This window comes from Schistocerca gregaria, chromosome 6 (genome assembly GCF_023897955.1).
Source record: "Schistocerca gregaria isolate iqSchGreg1 chromosome 6, iqSchGreg1.2, whole genome shotgun sequence".
Lineage (NCBI taxonomy): Eukaryota > Metazoa > Arthropoda > Insecta > Orthoptera > Acrididae > Schistocerca > Schistocerca gregaria.
In genome coordinates, this window is record NC_064925.1 from 386,907,741 (window position 1) to 386,932,703 (window position 24,963).

Sequence of the window (24,963 nt, forward strand, 5' to 3'; positions counted from 1 at the left end):
TTCCTCCTAGATAAGTCTTGCGAAATGACCACAATGACAAAATTCGAAACATTCGAGCTAATATAGAGGTCTACTGACAATCATTCTTCCCACGTGCCAATCGCACATGGAACCACTGAAGTGAGGATGAATTAGTGGTACCAGAAATATCCTCCTCCACACACAGTCGGGTGGCTTGCGGAGTGCTGACGTAGACGCAGATCAATCGCGATCTTAACAAGCCTCAATCCTTCCAGCGTCTATTTCTGATGTGTTCTGGTACACGTTTCTCCATCTTTCACGACAGATAACATGATCTTAAAAAATGGTTCAAATGGCTCTGAGCACTATGGGACTCAACTGCTGTGGTTATCAGTCCCCTAGAACTTAGAACTACTTAAACCTATCTAACCTAAGGACATCACACACATCCATGCCCGAGGCAGGATTCGAACCTGCGACCGTAGCAGTCGCAAGGTTCCGAACTGCGCGCCTAGAACGGCGAGACCACCGCGGCCGGCAACATGATCTTACAACAAACAACAAAATTGTACGATTTCTGAGCTGCAGTCACCCCTACCCAGTCGGAGCAGTTGTGATAACGTGCCAATCATTTCCATATGCAAGCATGCTGTACACTTCATTCTCATTTGGCATTCATAACTAAAAGGATAGTTGTATCCCAGTCACAAATTTCCAAATGTAGCTGAATTATTTGCAACGACCAAAGCAGCTGCATAATACATACTTCCCATTTGTTATGAATGTAAGGCTGCAAAAGTCGATCGTTGGTGTCTGTTCTTTTGGATATGTCCCAAATAACAGGCCCCATGCATGTCATTTGACGTTTGTTTCAAGCCACATTCGTTGTGTTGCAGATTTACAAGCTGAAACAGGTACATGTAGTTTGTCATTTGCATTTCTGGAATTTGTACGTATTATGGATGTCTCACAATCTAAGCGACAGTTTTGAGTCGCTTATTATTCGCGCATAGTCTTTGGTCAGAGTAAGTGTGTCGCTGGAAGATGTGCTTGTTTTTGTTATTGCTGTTTGGCAGCGAGGAGCGCGAAAGTTCTGTTGTTAGAGTAATAGTGAGGCAGGCGACAAACGGAAGACCTATGACAATGTAGACGTAAAGTTTAGTGCATCTGTGTTTGATCAAAATGATTTGTGTTTGAATGTTGTGTAACAGAGTAGGAGGATCTGATTAGTGACAGAGTGAAAAGAGTATGAAGAGGAATGAAGGTAATATTTTAATCTGTTGGCACCTCAGTCTCGAGTAGTAACAATTCATCGTTGAATGAGATATCTACATCAGGTAACTTCAGATTTTTCATTAAAGATTCAGTAATTTTCACTATAAGGAATTTTTTATGTTTATCAATTATTTGCCTGACTTTTGTTGTAGTAAGAGTTTGATATCAATGTTACATTTTGTCAATGTTAATGACTGTTGCAACATGAATTGCATACAAGGAATAATATATCAGGTAATTTAATAAACAGTGTGTTAAAGGAATATTTCACCTAAGAGCGTTCTCCACATACTCGATCCAAGTCATTTTTATTTAAAGAAATGTCTCGCTCAACGATAGTTACAGAATAGTTTTCTTGTTGTCTGGAGCCTTGCACTAATCTCTCTGCAACTGTAGTTAGTAATTTGCAGCTGACGCACAGAGAGCAGCAAGCACCACTTTTCCAAGCATTTACACTTAGCACTCATATACAACCGCTCGCTCACCGATAGATCTGTACCTACAGATTGGAAAATTGCGCAGGTCGCACCAGTGTTCAAAAAGGGTAGTAGGAGTAATCCATTTAACTACAGACCTATATCATTGACGTCGGTTTGCAGTAGGGTTTTGGAGCATATACTGTATTCAAACATTATGAATCACCTCGAAGGGAACGATCTGTTGATACGAAATCAGCATGGCTTCAGAAAACATCGCTCTTGTGCAACGCAGCTAGCTCTTTATTCGCACGAAGTAATGGCCGCTATCGACAGGGGATCTCAAGTTGATTCCGTATTTCTAGATTTCCGGAAAGCTTTTGACACCGTTCCTCACAAGCGACTTCTAATCAAGCTGCGGAGCTATGGGGTATCGTCTCAGTTGTGCGACTGGATTCGTGATTTCCTGTCAGGAAGGTCGCAGTTCGTAGTAATAGACGGCAAATCATCGAGTAAAACTGAAGTGATATCAGGTGTTCCCCAGGGAAGCGTCCTGGGACCTCTACTGTTCCTGATCTATATAAATGACCTGGGTGACAATCTGAGCAGTTCTCTTAGGTTGTTCGCAGATGATGCTGTAATTTACCGTCTAGTAAGGTCATCCGAAGACCAGTATCAGCTGCAAAGCGATTTAGAAAAGATTGCTGTATGGTGTGTCAGGTGGCAGTTGACGCTAAATAACGAAAAGTGTGAGATGATCCACATGAGTTCCAAAAGAAATCCGTTGGAATTCGATTACTCGATAAATAGTACAATTCTCAAGGCTGTCAATTCAACTAAGTACCTGGGTGTTAAAATTACGAACAACTTCAGTTGGAAGGACCACATAGATAATATTGTCGGGAAGGCGAGCCAAAGGTTGCGTTTCATTGGCAGGACACTTAGAAGATGCAACAAGTCCACTAAAGAGACAGCTTACACTACACTCGTTCGTCCTCTGTTAGAATATTGCTGCGCGGTGTGGGATCCTTACCAGGTGGGATTGACGGAGGACGTCGAGAGGGTGCAAAGAAGGGCAGCTCGTTTTGTATTATCGCGTTATAGGGGAGAGAGTGTGGCAGATATGATACACGAGTTGGGATGGAAGTCATTACAGCATAGACGTTTTTCGTCGTGGCGAGAGCTTTTTACGAAATTTCAGTCACCAACTTTCTCTTCCGAATGCGAAAATATTTTGTTGAGCCCAACCGACATAGGTAGGAATGATCATCAGAATAAAATAAGAGAAATCAGAGCTCGAACAGAAAGGTTTAGGTGTTCGTTTTTCCCGCTCGCTGTTCGGGAGTGGAATAGTAGAGAGATAGTATGATTGTGGTTCGATGAACCCTCTGCCAAGCACTTAAATGTGAATTGCAGAGTAGTCATGTAGATGTAGATGTACACTATGAGGTAAGATATTTTCCTTTCCGGATCAGTTTGCTACGAAAATTATTAGTCAAAAGGACCATTTCATGAACAGCACTATTAGGCAGATCATTAAAGCACAGGGGCCACTTTGTTTAATTAGAGAAATTAATTGTAAAATTTTGGATTTAATTAGTTAGCATATTTTTTAGAAAGATTATAAATTGGGCGCAATTCATGTTGTATTTTCGCAACCAAATATATTTGGTTTCTCTTGCCGTTTGATATGCACGTAGTCACCCAAAGCTAAACAAATGCAAAGTTACAACCAACCAGCCTAGCCAGTACGAGATCTCAAATCAAATGAAGAGAATTGTTGTTTTTTTTTTTAAGGAAACTGTCACTTGCCAGACTTTGAAAGCCAGCAGTGTACGTTTTATTCCCGCTTGCAAGTCATTCAGCTACCTGTACAATAACGCCAAAAGCAAGGTTTTAGAAGAGAAATGTGGTGTGGGCTCACCGTCGTCATGAGTAGCTGCGGGTCTATGGGAGGCGTGGACCCACTTGCGAGGTTAATTGCAGGGGCCGCCACTGGCAGCGCTGTTCGCAGGATTGCGGCTGCGTCCATCTTCTTCACACCTGAAACAGCGTGATAGAGATTTGAAAACTCTGTGAACTGCATAAAAGTTATATAAGAGGTACAAATTCCCTTCAAGAAGTCGTTCATTAATTGATGAAATTTGCAAAATTGTTTCGTTTTGTCTGAAACACTTAATGACCAAGTAAAGCAAGTACATATAATCACAGGTATGGAAATAGTAACTGTAGGTAGATATACGTTTTCAGCACATGTAAGTAGAGACACTAAGAAGAGAGGAGTTGCCATATATGTCAAAATCTGTCATAGTGTGAAAAATTTGGAAACTACAAAATTTTGCATAGAGCAAATATAGAAGCATGTGCATGTGAGCTTAACCTAAATAATGGCACTTTTATAATTGTAGTCCTGTGTAGATCCCCACTGGGTAGCTAACAACTATTTTTGGAAAACTTGGGTTCTTTGTTGTGCTGTCTGTCAACAAATGAAAGCAAATTATTGCCTGTGGGAATTTCAATGTAGATTTTCTGAAAGAGTCCAATAGAAAGCTATACGTATTACAGAATACCTCCACTCACCTCCACCATCCACACAGTTTCTGTACCTTGTTCCAGCAAATTTCGGAAGCTAACGTAGGAATTTTTGTGCGGTTTTCATTCATGAACAGATTGATTTACGACGAAGGTTTATAAACATAATTTATTACCACTAAGTAATGCTGCGTATGTGATATAGATTTTATTATATATTGTAAAATATCTGTTTAATTGGATAGTTAACTTGGCTAATGTTGAACTATTGTGTTATGTAGCCTGGTAGCTATAATGTGAATATAATTGGAAATTTATGTGGAAAATACCTCAGGTCGCCACCTGAATTTACCTACCATTCAATTATACTTAACATTTCTTAACAAATTTCTGAGTAGGCCACAATTCTGGAAAATTGATGGAGTCTTGATATACCTTGATAGTTCTTGATCAATTCTTTTGGTTAATCGCCTTGGGAAGTGATCTTAAATATACTAGCAACGATACACATGTTGGCTGCTCTGGAAGAGCCACGACATGTAATTGGGTAGATACAGGGTGATTTATTGCGTGTCAGAAATGCCTTTACTATACATTTATTTGGGGATTAATTCCGTAAAATGGACGCACACGAACAAACGTGTATTTAACAAGCAAACCTTAACCTATCATGGAGTGGTGGTACTGAATACTGAGGGTAGAACGAACTGAAATGCCTGCAAGCATAAAATGCTCATTTGCAGTCGAGATTGTTATGAGAAAGACGGGTTACACACCCACACATTCAGACCAACTGTTCATGACAGAGAAAAAAATTGTTCCACAATTTAATAAAGGAAAGAATATCTAAACATTGTTAGAAGGAGATTAGCCTCGATGGTCGAATACTTTAACATAAAACTATACCCAAATTTACATGCGAGACTTCAAAGAATATCAATGAATAGGAAGTACTTTCTGCGAGTAATTCTTCCAGAAGATAGGAGCCACTGAAAATCAATAATAACCACGTGGCTACCCAATAAAAAGAAAAATCGATAAAATATAACAGAAACTCACGGCAAGGAAGGTCACAACATCAAACACTAATCCTCGCATTTTTACGTTTACAAGGAGACTGGTTCATTTACAAGCATAGAATACTAAAGCAGAATCTCACGAACAAAATACGATGTAACGGCTACCAACAATGCACAAAACAAAACTTGCAGAAACCTGCCCAAAACACAGTGGCTTTTTATTAATATGACTACCGAATGTTAAAACCTTTCACACTGCTAATAATGAGTTACACAATTTGTTCAGGAATCTAGTCACACACATAGATGCGTGTAGCCTCGTGTCCCACAATCTCACAGTTATACAGCACTAAGGGAACACTGCTATAAACTGCAAAAATTGCGAAATTATTCTTAATTCCCGCCTAAGCAAAGTACCTCGAGCTATTCTATAGCAGCTGAAACGTACTAAGAACTTAATTAAGGACTCAATTAAGCTGAAACTTACACATTCACAAAAATAGAACACTAAGGCCCAAACTAGACGTTACCTCTTCGACTATTCCCAGCGCTGGCTATACTCTTACAGTCCCTACCGCGGACTGGAAGCCGGCACGCAGACAATATGCACTTTCTGCCTGTTGGGGGGTTGGGGGGTTGGAGGGGGGCGCAGACCACGGACTCCAGCCTTACACGAGGAGGAAGATAGAAGGGGGCACCACTGCCGACACGACAAAATAGAGATGCTTTAGTGTTCCATATTTAATTGGCGTTTGGAGTGACACCTCGTGGCAACGAGGGGAGCTACGAGCTGATCAGCTGCAGGGGAAGCAATACCTGAAGGGAAAGCACTGAACAGCCACTGCAACAAGCGTGAGTAGAATCTGTGTCAGGCCCGGTGTTTCAGCGGAAAAGTGCATATCTGAAAACCAGAAGGTCGAACGATCGAATTGTGATCAGATGACGCATCATTCCGTCTGCGTTTTAACCCACCATTCACTTCTTGACGATGTGGAGAGTGTCCGAAAACGACACATAGTTCTAACTGGACATTAAACTGTAGGTATCCTTTCCTTGGCTGGATAACTGGAGTTGACTAGGGACACACAAGTCTCCGAAGTGGCGTCCAATTGAAAGGCTTACGCCAAGCCATCCAGCCAGACAAAACTACAATAATGCTGACTAAGTTTAGGAAGCAGAACTATGTGGAATAATTATTTATATTGTTCCGCTACCAGTCGCCATTTATTTATTTTCTGTTTCATTTAATACGCTGCAGCACGTTTCGAACATATTTCGCTCATCATCAGGTGTTTGCGTATCCAGACTTTACTTACACGTTAAATATCTTAGCTTGCATTAACCTAGACCTCTTTTAATCACATTTTCCTCTGCTGCAGTAGCTGTTAGGGCGTGGAGGAGAGCAGTACGCCAGACATCGATGTCCAGTGTTGTCTTCTGCTGTTGAGAAGCAATGCCTCGTTATTGTGACTGATATCAGAGCCTGCGCAGGATGCAGATAGTTTTTCGCCAGTTGTTATGGCGTGATCATCGTGTGATGTACTTTTTAAATGTCGGTTATTTACTTACGATTTCGACATTCCATCGCAGGTCCACTGGCAGAGCTGTTGTTCAAAATTCCACTACAGTGCTGCTTATTTTTCATTATTTTCGTACGCACTTTCACTGTACAAACGTGTCTTCACAGACGTAAACAGTATGTGTCAAGTACAGTATGGCGGCCTTACAGAGTGTGGATGAGTATCCATTATCATTTCTTTCAGGGATATTTGCGACATTGACACTGTGATATCGTTTGAGACAGCATATCTTAAATCTATTGCGATAGTAGTACACTAGTTTAAGAGAATTGAAGGATTCTCAGTTTTTGAATTCTATCATCTAATAAAAAATATTATCACCATTTCTTGTATTGTGAATGAAAATTTCCATTTCTTTCATGATTTTTTCTTTTCTTATTTCAATTTTTGTCCAGAATTTCCAAGTTGATTTCGATTTTAAGACTTTGGCCTGTGTCTAAACTGTGTGTTGCTGCTGCTGATTTGTTATATTTCTCAGGTCTGTAGCAGCCATTATGGTCTTTAAATCAAGTTCTGAATTTTTTGGATGTCTGGCCTATATATTTGTTGCAATGGCTGCAGGTAATTTAGTAAAAGTCCAGATGCGTAAAGCTCTGTACCTATCGACTGTATATTGTGATTAAGCCTTATACTTAGTTTATTGACTCTCCTTAAGCAGATTGTCACATATTTGTTTTTGAATAACTTACTCAATTTAGGAGACATTATACCAAGATATGACACTTTTACATATTTCAGTGCTGAGGTGCTGTGAGTTGTGAGCGTAGGTTGATATTGTCAGTTGTGTTTACTTTTTATCTGTTGTGACATTGTATTAACGACTCATGGATCGTATCTGGTGTTTGTTGCAATACACATTTGGTTTCTTTTTGTTGTTGGTGTTCTTTATGTTGAAGTGGAAATTTGTTGGCTGTCTAACACTGATCTACACTCAGCTTGTTTATGGGAGTTGGGATGTATCGAGGAGTGTGGTCAAGTGCTGTCTGTGCCAATAAGCTTTCCATGAACATTGAAAGATGCCTGCTGGTTCTGTTTTGACATACCAGTACGTGTAGTGATGTCAAGAAAATACGTGGCGTTGTTCTCTTCATGTGCATGGGTGAAATGAATACTTATTAAAGAGGGTTGCTACTTCATCATCTGTTCCCTCACATAAAATAAGGGTGTCATACACATACCTCTATCGAATTTTACTTTGTTTGTGATATTATCTTATAATTTCAATATTCTGTTCTGGATATTGTGATTAATGAATAATTTGCCAATTAGGCCAAAAAGAGGGCTTTTCATTGCAAGTCGTATGTCTTGCATATAAATTTGGTTGTTTAAAGAGAAGTAAATTAGTCAAGTGAGAGTACTAAATTAAGTATATCGCTAAATTCTGTTATTTCTGGTATCCTCTTTGTATTGTTTTTCATTAGCTTCCTTTTTTATTAGAGCACCTGTTTCATCTACAAATAAAAAACAAACTGAACAAACAACAATAAGCTACACTCATGACTGACAGCACCCCAGCAGTAAAACATCTAAAAATGTCATGTCTTGGTATAATGTCAGAAAAATTAGCTAGATTATTCAAAAACAGAAGTAAAAGCAACTTCAGCACCACCAACATCCAACCAGCAGGCTTATACACAATATAAAACCGACAAATACAAATACAGACACATATAACACTTACAAGATGATCTGTGGCCAATGCAACAAATATTATATAGGTCATACAGGTAGAAAATAGGCCAGACAGGAAGAAATTTCAAAGCTCAATTTAATAAACATATAGACTGCAATAGACTACAGTAATGTAACAAATCAGCAGAAACAATACGCATTAAAGACAGAGGTCCCACTCTGAAAATCGGAAACAGTAAAGAATCGACGTTACGGAAGAAGTGGAAATTTTCATTCATAACACAAAAAATGGTTATACTATTCTTAAAGAGGTAACTGACCTTAACAACAAATTTCTTCAGTAGCCCTAAACCAGTAATGATGCAATATATTTACAATGTGCCAATGTGAATCAAATGACTATAAGACTGTCAGTATCATGAATATAACTATAGAAATGGTAAACGATTCTCAGCCACATGCTGAAAGGCTGCCATGCTGTATTTCACACACAAAATTTACACCTGTGAAGATATGTTAGCACAATGAAAGTGCGTCCAAAAATAGTATAAAACAAGCATTGCTGGAATTTTGAACAACAGCTCCGTCATTTCACCTGCGATAAAAATCACATTATGGATTGTTGAAGTCGTAAGTAAAGAACCGTCATTTAAGAAAGACATCACACGATTATCACGTCATAACAACTGGCGCAAAAGTATCTGCATCCTGCGCAGGTTGTGATATGAGTCACAATGACGAGGCACAACTCCACACTAGCAGAAAACAGGTCTCGACACCGATTTCTGGGCACCCTCTCCTCTAACCCTCCTACTTTTACTACGAATTACCCCAATAGTTCTTCTAGCAGCAGAACAAGGGATCAAAATAGTTCTAGGTCGTTTTAGGGTGAGCCATTTTATCTTTAAGTAACACTTACATGCATAAACGCCTGATGATGAGCGAAACATGCTCGAAAAGTGTTGCGGCTTGGTAGACTCATGCAGTGGATAATTCGAAACGAATAAAACGAACGTGGTTAGATCTTTGTGTCCTGATCCATATATGTTTTACATGCTTAACGTCAGATATTTAACATGTTTCTAATTTGAAAAGTAACCCAACCCTTGAAACTCTTCCTTAGATTAGAATTTTCAAAATCTTAGACAATATTTCATGAGAAGTGGAGGCTACTAATGTTGAATACGGCAGCAAAGCAACGTTTATTTATTTTGTTCATAAATTTAACCTAATCTTATTAGGACCACCATGCCCTCTTTTACATCAGACCAGTGTTTCACGTTTTATACATCATAGTTACGTAAATACAAGAATTTTAATATGACAAATAGTAGTAACATTATTTGAGTGTCTCTAGAGACAATGTGAGTAAAAAAAAATAGTACCGGCAATACTTCTATTACTGCTGCTGCCACTAATAATGATAATATTAACAATAATATATAATAATAGTGACAGATGTAAAGAGAATTTATATGTGTGCGAAAGAGATGTTTTCTGTTACAGCGAGATGTGAGGAAAGGAAATTTAAGGAGATTGCACAAGCTAAAAATCCTGGTAAATGAAGATCTAGTTGAAAAGAGTAATATACAAGGGTAACGAGTGTATACAGGGACAATGAAAATCATTATTGTTGCTTCAGTATATATGTCTTTGACTGCCTTCTGAGGCTGAAGTTCATTTCTCCAACATAATGAGAAAGTTTATTCCAGAGTCAGTTACCTGCTACTGTGAAGGACTTCGAGAATGTGGCAGAACGCTAGAGTGGGAGATAAAGGATTTTATTCTGATGGGAACGAGTGTTTCTGGCACGTTGTTCAGATAATAGCATTGAGATCGGTTAGACATATGAGGGTCAGCTTACGTTGATGAGACAGGAGGGAAGACAGAATAAGGAAATTTTTCCGCTTTCCTCCACGTAGGCAGGATAGCTGTGCATGTGACAGTGAAGTATAATCAAAGAGTAGAATGTCACAGATATAACGAGCACAGGCAGTCAATACCAGTTCCAGGCACCGTGAGCATTACTGGGAAAGACTTTTCAGGGTAACTATTACGGCGTAAAGTCAAGCGCCGGCACGCTAATCGGAAACAATAGAGAGGAGAGGGCTGTGAAAAGGTGTCAGCCAATCGCACGCTGACCGACCCCGCTGCAGGACGACAACGTGACAGCAGAGGACTCTACGCGAAGAGCCCGACTGGCTGTGGCCCACTTCTACAGCCGCATCAAGATTAGGCACTTGCGTAGCAGCGACTTAGAAATTATACACTCCTGGAAATGGAAAAAAGAACACATTGAATCCGGTGTGTCAGACCCACCATACTTGCTCCGGACACTGCGAGAGGGCTGTACAACGAACGATCACACGCACGGCACAGCGGACACACCAGGAACCGCGGTGTTGGCCGTCGAATGGCGCTAGCTGCGCAGCATTTGTGCACCGCCGCCGTTAGTGTCAGCCAGTTTGCCGTGGCATACGGAGCTCCATCGCAGTCTTTAACACTGGTAGCATGCCGCGACAGCGTGGACGTGAACCGTATGTGCAGTTGACGGACTTTGAGCGAGGGCGTATAGTGGGCATGCGGGAGGCCGGGTGGACGTACCGCCGAATTGCTCAACACGTGGGGCGTGAGGTCTCCACAGTACATCGATGTTGTCGCCAGTGGTCGGCGGAAGGTGCACGTGCCCGTCGACCTGGGACCGGACCGTAGCGACGCACGGATGCACGCCAAGACCGTAGGATCCTACGCAGTGCCGTAGGGGACCGCACCGCCACTTCCCAGCAAATTAGGGACACTGTTGCTCCTGGGGTATCGGCGAGGACCATTCGCAACCGTCTCCATGAAGCTGGGCTACGGTCCCGCACACCGCTAGGCCGTCTTCCGCTCACGCTCCAACATCGTGCAGCCCGCCTCCAGTGGTGTCGCGACAGGCGTGAATGGAGGGACGAATGGAGACGTGTCGTCTTCAGCGATGAGAGTCGCTTCTGCCTTGGTGCCAATGATGGTCGTATGCGTGTTTGGCACCGTGCAGGTGAGCGCCACAATCAGAACTGCATACGACCGAGGCACACAGGGCCAACACCCGGCATCAATGTGTGGGGATCGATTTCCTACACTGGCCGTACACCTCTGGTGATCGTCGAGGGGCCACTGAATAGTTCGCAGTACATCCAAATCGTCATCGAACCCATCGTTCTACCATTCCTAGATCGGCAAGGGAACTTGTTGTTCCAACAGGACAATGCACGTCCGCATGTATCCCGTGCCACCCAACGTGCTCTAGAAGGTGTAAGTCAACTACCCTGGCCAGCAAGATCTCCGGATCTGTCCCCCATTGAGCATGTTTGGGACTGGATGAAGCGTCGTCTCACGCGGTCTGCACGTCCAGCACGAACGCTGGTCCAACTGAGGCGCCAGGTGGAAATGGCATGGCAAGCCGTTCCACAGGACTACATCCAGCATCTCTACGATCGTCTCCATGGGAGAATAGCAGCCTGCATTGCTGTGAAAGGTGGATATACACTGTACTAGTGCCGACATTGTGTATGCTCTGTTGCCTGTGTCTATGTGGCTGTGGTTCTGTCAGTGTGATCATGTGTCAATAAAGTTTCCCCTTCCTGGGACAATGAATTCACGGTGTTCTTATTTCAATTTCCAGGAGTGTATATACTAAAGGGGCTTGTTTATTTTGTCTGTCGCCCTTTGCTTGCGACACATTTGTGTAATTCTCAAAGTTAATATGTATCCCAGAATGAGATATTCACTCTGCAGCGGAGTGTGCGCTGATATTAAACTTCCTGACAGATTAAAACTGTGTGCCTGACCGAGACTTGAACTCGGGATCTTTATCTTCCGTGGACAAGTGCTGTACGTATTGACATTTACTTTTAGTAATGAAACTCATTAATACAATCGGCCGCAATTGTTGTCTAGCGATCCGAGAAAGCAGGTTTCCTACACACCCCATCTTCAATAACTAGGCAGGATTCAACAGTAACATTGCTGTAAATAATAATTGGAAGTATAAGTGATTGCAAAATGTTTCTTTTCCAGGTCACAATTGAGGAGTTTTTTACATTTTTGTAAGGCACGGAGAGATGCTAACACCTTCTTGCACACTGCAGTTACATGCTCAGTCCAGATTAGATTTTCGCCTATTATAATTCTTAAAGTTATTGCTGACAGAGAGAAGTAGCTGTTTATCCCATGTAGGATCATAAATGGTAGGGATTCCCGATATTTCGGGCTAACGGGCCTAGAACGACAGTCCAGTACTGCTTGGGTTTCGGATGGATTGAACTGTAGTACATATACTGTGTTGCCAAGTCAGTATTGAGATTTTCGACAGCCGACTTCAGGACTATTAGTTTTCCACCTAGATATTATTATTATTATTATTATTATTACTATTAACTTTTATTTGTATTTATTCATTTTCAGTAAGAAACCTTGCTGTGAAAAGAATAGGATGTCTTGATCTTATCCTTTTTCGATCTAGAGGAAATAGATCGTTCAATATCGCAATGTCGTAGCTACCAGCAGTCTTCTGGTACTCATGTGGTAGTGCACTCTTCTGTGTGATATAGAATGTGGAATATAGCTGAAATGGTTGAAATGGCTCTGAGCACTATGAGACTTAACATCTGAAGTCATCAGTCCCCTAGACTTAGAACTACTTAAATCTAACTAACCTGAGGACAGCACACATATCCATGCCCGAAGCACGATTCGATCGTAGGGGACTGAAGCGCCTAGAACCGCCACGACGGCCGGCCGAATATGGCTGAAGACGGGTTAGCTGTATCTAGGAGTAAATCGTATTGACCCACTAACCTTGCGCATGGAGTCATCAAGTCGTTCATCTATCTTTTGACGTATGGACTATTAAGCAGGGCAGTCATTCAGCACTCTACTGTCGCGTATACCAATGTGAGACCGATACTCGAAGTGTGTCCGCTTTCGATCTCCAGCAAGTGCAAAAGAGTTTATGAAGAATGTGATCTCTGCTACCGAGCTTGGCATTGTCAAGCGTTCCTTAAAATAAAGTACCCTGTCTGACGTTATCCCAAGATACTTTGGATGCACGTTATGACGAAGTTTGTGTCCCTCGCAATGGACACCAAGGGCTCTGTGTGCCAGTCTCCTAAGCCGATGAAAACATGCAACTTCTGTTTTATTTGAGTTAGATTCATTGTACACAGCAATAAAACACATAACACAAAACACACAAAATAATGGACATTATTTCAGTTAAGGTAGAAGATATGAAGTTGTTCTACGTCGTTTAAACACCCAGGTACTCTGTGGTTTTTAATTAATTTCTGGAGTCCGTGACAGGAAGAAATTACAGTTTTAAAGTGCAGCCAGTTTTCTCTAGACGAGTGGGAAGGCCACGAGGCTGTTGTCCCATTCTCGCCGATAGTCGCCCATGTGAAGGCGAACCAGTACGCTGCCGGTGCTGCGAGGCCGAGTCACCGTGGTAAACGGCGAGTGTGTATGAGTGAGTGCTCTGCGCTACCACGCGCGATCGTGGGGCCGCCGGCCATTGTGGCCGAGCGGTTCTAGGCGCTTCAGTCTGGAACCGCGTGACCGCTACGGTCGCACGTTCGAACCCTGCCTCGGGCATGGATGTGTGTGACGTCCTTAGGTTAGTTAGGTTTAAGTAGTTCTAGGTTCTAGGGGACTGATGACCTCAAATGTTAAGCCCTATAGTGCTCAGAGCCATTTGAACCATTTCGATCGTGGGGCCGAATATTAAAGGCATCTCTTTTGTCACTCTCTCTGTTCCAGTTCCACATCGCACTGATCTTGGAAGAGCGACGCACCACATGGCACGCCGTAAGGATACTCGACTGCAGTATGTGATTTGAGGCAACAACAGACAGGCAATCAGATTTAGTCTCCTTCAGGTACCGTGCTAAGAATAAGGCTGGGCCGTATCCCGCGGTCCAGTAGCATTAATGTGACCAGCCACATGTGTTCGACTTCAGCTTGCCACAACCCTTCATAGAGAGCAGGACGCAGCACTTGCAGTGTAGGGTACATAAATGGCATCGGAGGAGCATGGACAACAGCGCGGCCGTTGTCGTAATCCGGGAGCGGAGGGATTTATCAGCCGACCAAAAGAATATGATTATTGGCTTTCGGGCCAAGGGTGGAAGCATTTCTAAAACGGCTAAGTTTACCGCACAAGGCAGAACGGTGCTATCCAAAACCGGCCCGAGGGAACTATGGTGCACCATGGGCCGTTGATGACAAGGGTCAGCGACAGCTGCGGAAATATGTAAGAGCCAACAGACGTGCAACTGTTGAGTAACTGACCACCCAGATGAACCAAGGGTCTACCAGCAGTGCCTCCTCAATCACAGTACAGCGAGCGTTGCTGCATGTGGATCTCTACAGCAGGTGCTTGATTCATGCACCCATGTTGACCTGTTCATCGGCGACGAAGGCCGGAAATGCTCGCCACTATCGCAACTGAATGTGCACCGCCTAGCGACAGGTGGCCTTTTCATATGAATCACGTTTTATGCTCCATCGGACAGATGGTCGTTGGAGAGATCGGCGTGAAGTTTCTGAATGTAAACCCCCTGCAACCAGGGTGCGTTATAGTATGGGAAATGTTTTCGTAGCATTCGCTCCGTGATCTCGTCGTTCTGGAAGCACAATGGATCAACAAAGGTATGCACCTATCCTTGGGTAACACGTCCTCCCGTAGCTACAATTTGCTTTTCATTGGCACGGTGGCATCTATGAGGAGGTCAATGCAACGTATCACGCATCTCACACGTGGTTCGAAGAGCAGCAGGATGAGTTTACTGTAGAGCCCTGAGCACTCTACTCTCCTGTTTAAAAGCCGATCGAGAATCTGTGGGACCACCTCGATCGCGCTGTTCGTGCCATAGATCTTCAACTGAGAAACCTAGCGCAGCTGACTACGGCACTGGAACCGGCATGGCTCCACATTCGTAACAGAACTTCACTAAGTCTTTTCCTGCACGCCTCGAAGCGGTCCGCTCTGCAAAAAAGTGGTTATTCAGACTTTTGACGGGCAGTCATTTTAATGTAACTGAACAGTGTACAATCAGCTATGTTCTGCTGGGCAGCGAATGCTCTGCAGAAGCTATAGTCCCATCGACTAAGTCCCAAGACAGCGTAATAAGACATAAATTTTCTCAACTAACAAACATAAAAAAATTGTCATATAGTGTCAACATTATTATAAGAGTGTTTGTAGACGATGCTATTGTTCACAGAAATGTTTCTTTGTTGGGCGATGCGAAGAAAGTGATGAATGGTCATGACAAAATTTCCGCTTTCCGTAATGAATGTCTGCTCTCCTCAAGTGGATAAATGTAAAATATCTTCTGTAAACGAGAGAAAAATCCGATAGTATTTAATTACAAGGAAGTGGTGAACATCGTAAGCTCGCACGTCATATAAATGCACTATCAAAGCAAAAGTACCCGTACACCATTAGTGTATATAAATATGCGATTTGTGCACCCTTCGCCTTTATGACGGCTTAAAGCCTGCTGGAGAGAGGTGTCTGAAAGTCTGTGGAGGTGTGGCAGCCCATTCTTTCTCGAGAACAGAAACCAGAGCGGTAGTGATATCGGACGCTGGGGTCTGGAGCAAAGCAGTCCTAATCCATCCCAAAGACGTTCCATTGGGTTGTGATCGGGACTCTGGGCTCCAAGTCCCCTTCAGTTATGTCATTTTCCACAGACCACTGTCTCACAAACGTTGTTTTTGATAGGCTGCGCTGCCAACCTGATAGAAAGAATCATCATCTCCGAACTGTTCCTCTGCTGTAAGCCCTGGTGGTCTAGCGGGAAAGAGAGTCCCCCAAAACCCAGAAGTCTCAGGGTCGAACCACGTCAGATCACAATGTCTACAGTTTAACCTAGGCTCTACCCCTGAACGATGTGCGGCGTCGGCAGAAACGACACATGGTTCGGATTCCACGTTAACGTAAAGGTCCTCTGTGCCTGGTTGGATAACATGGGTAGTTTAGTGACATGCAAGTCGCTGGAGGGCCATCCAATTGAAAGACCTGTACCAGGGCACGGAGCTACGTGAAATTATTGTTGGTATTGAGCACTGTAACTCGTGCACGTATTGTTCCGCATTTAGTTTTTTCTTAAAGGGACCACACCCTAAACACGAAAAACAACTTCAGGCCGCGCTACTTCCTCTTACTTCACTGTCGCCACCACACATGGTGGTAGATAATGTTGTCCAAGCATGTCTCAAAGCCAATCCCTTTTCATCGGCTTGTCACAGGATATAGTGTGATGCTTCACTCCAAATCACTTATTTCCGATCTACTACTGTCCTGCAATGTCATTCTTTACATCTCCTTAAGTGTTGCTAAGCAGTGACTATGGAAATGTTTGGCTTCTCGGCAATTTTACCCCCTTCGTTATAACACTATACACACAGTCATTGTACTAGCTGCGCCAATGGTATCACATTGGAAATGATGAGCGATATCATCCTATGATATCACGCGATTTCCCTTACAACCACCCTCGCTACATCTACATGTACGTGATTATTCGCCTATTCACAATAAAGGGCATTCTCGAACGGCACGTGGGAAAAACGAACACTTAAATTTTTCTGTGCGAGCCCTGATTTCTGTTTTTTTATCGTGATGATCATTTCTCCCTATGTAGGTGGGTGCCAACAGAATGTTTTCGCAATCGGAGGAGAAGACTGGTGATTGAAATTTCATCAGAAGATCCCGCCGCAACGAAAAACGCCTTTGTTTTAAAGACTGCCACTCCAATTCACGTATTATGTCTGGGACACTATCTCCCCTATTTCACGATAATACAAAACGAGCTGCCCTTCTTTGTACTTTTTCGATGTCATCCGTCAGCCTCACCTGATGCGGATCTCACACCGCACAGCAATACTCCAGAACAGGGTGGACAAGCGTGCTGTGAGCAGTCTCTTTAGTAGACCTGTTGCACCCTCTAGGTGTTCTGCCAGTGAATCGCAGTCTTTGGTTTGCTCTATGTGATCGTTCTAATTTAAGTTATTTGTAATTGTAATCCCTACGTATTTAGTTGAATTTACAGCCTTCTGATTTGTGTGACTTATCGCGTAATCGAAATTTAGCTGATTTCTTTAAGTGAATAACTTCACACTTTTCTTTATTCATGGTTAATTGCCACTTTTCGCACCATACAGATATCTTATTTAAATCATTTTGCAAGTCGTTTTGATCATCATATGACTTTACAAAACGGTAAATTACAGCATCATCTGCAATCTAAGATGGCTACTCAGATTGTCTCCTATGTCGTTAATAAAGATCAGGAACAATAGAGGGCCTATAGCACCTCGTTGGGGAACGCCGGATATTACTTCTGTTTTACTCGATGACTTTCCGTCATTACTACTACATGACCTTGTTGTTGATGTTGTTGTGGTCTTCAGTCCTGAGACTGGTTGGATCAGCTCTCCATGCTACTCTATCCTGTGCAAGCTTCTTCATCTCCCAGTACCTACTGCAACCTACATCATTCTGAATCTGCTTGGTGTATTCATCTCGTGGTCTCCCTCTACGATTTTTACCCTCCACGCTGCCCTCCAATACTAAATTGGTGATCCCTTGATGCCTCAGAACATGTCCTACCAACCGATCCCTTCTTCTGGTCAAGTTATGCCACAAACGTCTCTACTCCCCAATTCTACTCAATACTTCCTCATTAGTTATGCGATCTACCCATCTAATCTTCAGCATTCTTGTGTAGCACATTTCGACAGCTTCTATTCTCTTCTTGTCCAAACTATTTATTGTCCATGTTTCACTTCCATACATGGCTACACTCCATAAAAATACTTTCAGAAATGACTTCCTGACACTTAAATCTACACTCGATGTTAACAAATTTATCTTCTTCAGAAACGCTTTCGTAGCCATTGCCAGTCTACATTTGATATCCTCTCTACTTCGACCATCATCAGTTATTTTGCTCCCCAAATAGCAAAACTCCTTTACTACTTTAACTGTCTCATTTCCTAATCTAATTCCCTCAGCATCACCCGACTTAATTCGACTACATTCCATTATCCTCGTTTCGCTTTTGTTGATGTTCGTCTTCTATACTCCTCTCAAGACACTGTCCATTCCATTCAACTGCTCTTCCAAATCCTTTGCTGTCTCTGACAGAATTACAATGTCATCGGCGAACCTCATAGTTTTTATTTCTTCTCCATGGCTTTTAATACCTACTCCGAATTTTTCTTTTGTTTCCTTTACTGCTTGCTCAATATACAGATTGAATAACATCGGTGAGAGGCTACAACCCTGTCTCATTCCCTTCCCAACCACTGCTTCCCTTTCATGTCCCTCGACTCTGATAATTGCCATCTGGTTTCTGTACAAATTGTAAATAGCCTTTCGCTCCCTGTATGTTTCCCTTTCCACCATTAGAGTTTGAAAGAGAGTATTCCAGTGAACATTGTCAAAAGCTTTCTCTAAATCTACAAATGCTACAAACGTAGGTTCCAGTATTTCTACGGAATCCAAACTGATCTTCCCCAAGGTCGGCTTCTAGTAGTTTTTCCATTCGTCTGTAAAGAATTCGTGTTAGTATTTTGCAGCTGTGGCTCATGAAACTGATAGTTCGGTAATTTTCACATCTGTCAACACCTGCTTTATTTGGGATTGGGGTATTTCGCCTGTTTTATACATCTTGCTCACCAGATGGTAGAGTTTTGTCAGGACCGGCTCTCCCAAGGCCCTCAGTAGTTCCAATGGAATGTTGTCTACTCCAGGGGCCTTGTTTCGACTCAGATCTTTCAGTGCTCTGTCAAACTCTTCACGCAGTATCGTATCTCCCATTTCATCTTCATGTACATCCTCTTCCATTTCCATAATATTGTCCTCAAGTACATCGCCCTTGTATAGACCCTCTATATACCCCTTCCACCTTTCTGCTTTCCCTTCTTTGCTTAGAACTGGGTTTCCGTCTGAGCTCTTGATGTTCATACAAGTGTTCTCTTTTCTCCAAAGGTCTCTTTAATTTTCCTATAGGCAGTATCTATCTTACCCCTAGTGAGATAACCCTCTACATCCTTACATTTGTCCTCTGGGCATCCCTGCTTAGCCATTTTGCACTTCCTGTCTATCACATTTTTGAGACGTTTGTATTCCTTTTTGCTTGCTTCATTTATTGCTTTTTATATTTTCTCCTTTCATCAATTAAATTCAATATTTCTTCTGTTACCAAAGGATTTCTACTAGCCCTCGTCTTTTTACCTACTTGATCCTCTGCTGCCTTCACTACTTCAGAGCTACCCATTCTTCTTCTACTGTATTTCCGTCCCCCATTCCTGTCAATTGTTCCCTTATGCCCTCCCTAAAACTTTGTAGAACCTCTGGTTTAGTCAGTTTATCCAGGTCCCATCTCCTTAAATTCCCACCATTTTGCAGTTTCTTCAGTCTTAATCTACAGGTCATAACCAATAGATTGTGGTCAGAGTCCACATCTGCCCCTGGAAATGTCTTACAATTTAAAACCTGGTTCCTAAATCTCTGTCTTACCATTATATAATCTATCTGATACCTTTTAATATCTCCAGGGTTCTTCCATGTATACAATCTTCTTTGATGATTCTTAAACCAAGTGTTAGCTATGATTAAGTTGTGCTCTGTGCAAAATTCTACCAAACGGCTTCCTCTTTCATTTCTTAGGCCCAATCCATATCCACCTACTACGATTCCTTCTCTCCCTTTTCCTACACTCGAACTCCAGTCACCCATGACTATTAAATTTTCATCTCCCTTCACTATCTGAATAATTTCTTTTATTTCATCATACATTTCTTCAATTTTTTCGTCATCTGCAGAGCTAGTTGGCATATAAACTTGTACTACTGTAGTAGGTGTGGGCTTCGTATCTATCTTGGGCACAATACTGCGTTCACTATGATGTTTGTAGTAGCTTACCCGCATTCCTATTTTCCTATTCATTATTAAACCTACTCCTGCATTACCCCTATTTGATTTTGTGTTTATAGCCCTGTAGTCACCTGACCAAAAGTCTTGTTCCTCCTGCCACCGAACTTCACTAATTCCCACTATATCTTGCTTTAACCTATCCATTTCCCTTTTTACATTTTCTAACCTACCTGCCCGATTAAGGGATCTGATATTCCACGCTTCGATCCGTAGAACACCAGTTTTCTTTCTCCTGATAACGACATCCTCTTGAGTAGTCCCCGCCCGGAGATCCGAATGGGGGACCATTTTACCTCCGGAATATTTTACCCAAGAGGTCACCATCATCATTTAATCATACAGTAAAGCTGCATGCCCTCGGGAAAAAATACGGCCGTAGTTTCCCCTTGCTTTCAGCCGTTCGCAGTACCAGCACAGCAAGGCCGTTTTGTTTATTGTTACAAGGCCAGATCAGTCAATCATCCAGACTGTTTCCCTTGCAACTACTGAAAAGGCTGCCGTCCCTCTTCAGGAACCACACGTTTGTCTGGCCTCTCAACAGATACCCCTCCATTGTGGTTGCACCTACGGTACGGCTATCTGTATCACAGAGACACGCAAGCCTCCCCACCAACAGCAAGGTCCTTGGTTCATGGGGGGGACCTGTGACCTTTCTGACAGGAAATCATGAATCCAGTTGCACAACTGAGGCAATATTCCGTAGGCACGCAGTTTGGTTAGAAGGTGCTTGTGAGGAACGGTGTCGAAAGCCTTCAGCACATCTAAAAATATGGAATCAATCTGACATCCCCTGTCGATAACACTTGTTACTTCATGAGTATAAAGAGCTAGTTGTGTTTCACAAGAACGATATTTTATGAAAGCGTGATAACTACGTGTCAATAAATCGTTTTCTTCGCGGCACTTCATAATGTTAGAATACAGTATATGTTCCAAAACCCTGCTGCAAATCGACGTTAGTGATATGGGCTTGTAATTCAGCGGATAAACCCTACTTCCGTTTTCGTGTATTGGTGTGACTTGAGCAATTTTCCAGTCTTTAGGTACAGATCTTTCTGTGAGCGATTGGTTGTATATAATTGCGAAATATGGAGCTATTTTATGACTATACTCTGAGAGGAACCTGACTGATATACAATCTGGACCAGAGGCCTTGCCTTTATTAATCCTCGACTGTCCCTGTCCGCCAGTACAAGGGGCCTGCCTGGTCTTACTTTAGCCCTGGTAGTGTCTTCGCTTTCCCACTTTAGATTCCTATCACCAACGCTCAATTTGGGAAACTTTAGAGGGACTGAAACGCCCTTCATGGATTTGTTACCCAGGTGCCACTCAATGATTGAGTCATGTTCGAAATGATTGAGCTCTCCTAATCGACCTGCTCGGTTGCTATTGCTTCTCTACTGACAACAAAACACTTTCTACCTCCTTCAGTCCCTGTGTTGTTCTAATAGACATAATCCAGTATACTACTCGATTAAATCGATGTGTTCCGCTACATACGTACTGGCTACTTAGTCAAATATGAGGTGAAGCATTACACTCGTGATAAGTGCTTGAAACTGACCGACGTTCAAAATTAGCTAATAACGGAGACAATAAATAGACTATGGCCAGTTCGGATCATGTTTTCGTTCGTACAACTTGTAAGTTTTCTTGAGAATTCTTCATTTTCCACGCAGTTTGACGAGTCAACTATAGCAGATAGTAATGCTTTATTGACAGCATATGTACGCCATTTTCATGAAAACAGTGCATTCAAGAAACATGCTATTCGCACTAAACCTCATTGCTGGTACAATAGGATTGTCTATATCATACTTTACAAAAAAAATTATTTTCCTTTTAATTATACTGTTGCATACAATGCTGATAGTGCACAATCCATTATCGTGGATTTGTTGCTTATTTGAAGGAAAAAGTGCCAAATTTTTATATATTCATTGTGTGGTGCAAGGCATGGTTGTCATCTGACAGGAATTGTTTCATTCCTTGCCATAATTAGTCATTTCGAGTTTATTCAGTGTATGTTGTGTGTTTTTTAAGTATTCTATATTTCTATATGTCGCTGAGATTTGCCACAGTGGTTTGAAGCGCAGCAGCCCGCTGACTTGTATGCAAATCTACGAAACAATTAATAAAATGAGTTTTGCATTTCCTTATTGCGTATTCGATTTAATTTATTCTATTTCCACCTGAAATTCAGTGGTTTTATGCACTGTGCCTGAAACGGTTAACGCATGCTAAAAAAAAAAAAAGAGACTCTGAGAGCTCATCTGCAAAAACCAGCACAGTTTTAGAAAAACAGCGTTCATGCGAGACACAGCTGGCCCTCTTTGTGCATGATACACAACAGGCTCTAGATACCGGCTTCCAGGTAGATGTCATATTCCTCGACTTTCGAAAGGCGTTCGACTCAGTTCCACATTGTCGCTTGCTCCAAAAAATGCGCGCTTGCGGTCTATCTTATGACATATGTGGTTGGATACAAAGTTTTCTAACAGTCAGAGAGCAGTATGTCGTCCTGAATGGGGAGACTTAAACAGAAACAAGCGTAACATCAGGTGTGTCCCAGGGCAGCGTAATAGGTCCGCTGCTTTTTACTATTTACGTAAACGATCTGGTTGATGGTACTGACAGCGGCATTAGACTGTTTGCCGATGATGCTAATGTCTACAGAAAAGTAGTATCACACGGAAGTGTAAGGATTTGCAGAAAGTAAATGCATGGTGTAATGATTGATAATTGTCTCTCAATATTAGTAAGTGTAATCTGGAGGCATTCTGTAATCTGTGGACCTTCAGAGTGTTGATGAAACACAGAAATTGCATCGGGATTTAATACAATACGCATCATGCGAACTTTTGTCCATGGGAGTAATGTCTCAAACTGTCTACAATTAGATCGTTCCCTGGAAGACCAGTAGTAGTTTCCGAAGCACATCTCGAGGCATTCTGTAATCTGTGGACCTTCAGAGTGTTGATGAAACACAGAAATTGCATCGGGATTGAATACAACATGCACCATGCGGACTTTTCTCCATAAGAAAGTGAAAATCCCCATTAATGTTCGAGTACAAAATAAATGCCCAGTCTTTGGAAGCGGTAACATCCGTCAACTATCTGGGTATGACTATTCAAAATGATCTCAAATGGAACGATCTTCTGCCATACATTTTCCCCCTTCTCCGATAATATTCAGTTACAATTTGACGTCATTCTGACCAGTGGTGTTATTTCTACAGCGTTTTGAAAGTTTAACTTTTTAATCACCCTGTATATTCACTATATGTAAAATTCCGATACCTATCTTTCCCCGAGCCCCGTTGTAACGGGGTCATCTACCCAGGGACGTTCAATAACTAACGCAACACATTTTTTCTTAGCAAATTTCGACTGAAAATCCGGAAATAACTGTGGGACATCGTGGAAGATTCCCGTTACAGAATCTGTAGTTTCATATAATTCCGATAGGCGGCTGTACTATACGTAGCCTTCAGCAGAGAGCTGTTATTGAGTTTCTTTTGGCAAAAAAACAGAGCATCACAAATATTCATAGGTGCTTGTAAAATGTTTACCGAGACCTGACAGTGCACAAAAGCACGGTAAATCGGTAAGCCAGCCGTCTGGCATCATCGCAAGAAGGTCGCGCATACCTGTCCGATCTCTCGCGTGCCAGCTAGCCACAGAGACATGTCTCTCCTGCAATGTTGGAACGTGCGGACACTATCATTCTAGGTGATCGACGAATCACCATCAAACACCTCGTTAATCAACTGGTCGTCTGTGTTGGTAGTGTTGACATACTCGTCCACCAGTTGGCGCACTCAAAGGTATGTGCACATTGAGTTCCTTGCCGCCTAACAGAAGGCCATAAACAGCAACGAAAGACTAATCTGTGCGGAATTGCTTGGACGATACGGGGCTGATCGTGACAATTGTTTGTCAAACATCGTCATAGGCCGTATCCTGAGCCGGTAAAGTCGTGGCGACTGTCTTCTGGGACTCTGAAGGGGCTATTCTGTTTGATGTGCTGGTGCGACGATCGGCTCTGAAGCGTACTGTGCTATCTTCAGGAAATTGAAGAAACGACTTCAGAATGTTCGTCGCCACGAAAATGCAAACGGGCTTCTCCTTCTCCATGAAAACGAAAGGCCTTACATAAGTCTGCACACACGAGAGAACCTCAAAAAACTTCATTGGACTCTTCTTCCTCATCCATGTTACAGCCTGGATCTCGCACCTCCCAATTACAAGTGAAGGATGTTACACAGAGGGAAGCTGTGGATGATGGGGAGGTTACTGATGCTGCGAGACGTGGCTCCAACGTGGAGCAGTAGTGTGGTACCATGCAGGCATACAGGCCTTACCAGTAAGTCGGCGTAAGGCCGTCGCATTGAATGGAGATATTGTCGAAAAATAGGGTTTTTTTCGGGAACAACATGGTGTATTGCAGTCCTGAATGAAACCAACCTGCTGACAGAGAAAAATGTTATATTACTTATGGAACGCCCCTCGCATTTCGTCCTTTCTCAAAGGCAAACGATACACGATTTTCCTTAAAGATTC

General features: G+C 42.4%; 1 protein-coding gene across 1 annotated transcript in view; it reads right to left on the reverse strand.

The window, feature by feature from the left end:
* The window catches only part of LOC126278066 (lipase member M-like), a 162,769-nt gene that overhangs the window by 125,433 nt on the left and 12,373 nt on the right, over positions 1-24,963 (reverse strand). Inside the window, exon 2 of the mRNA XM_049977891.1 lies at positions 3,577-3,695. Coding sequence (XP_049833848.1) covers positions 3,577-3,684 — 108 coding nt within the window. The 5' untranslated portion in view covers positions 3,685-3,695. The remainder of the gene's footprint in view (positions 1-3,576; positions 3,696-24,963) is intronic.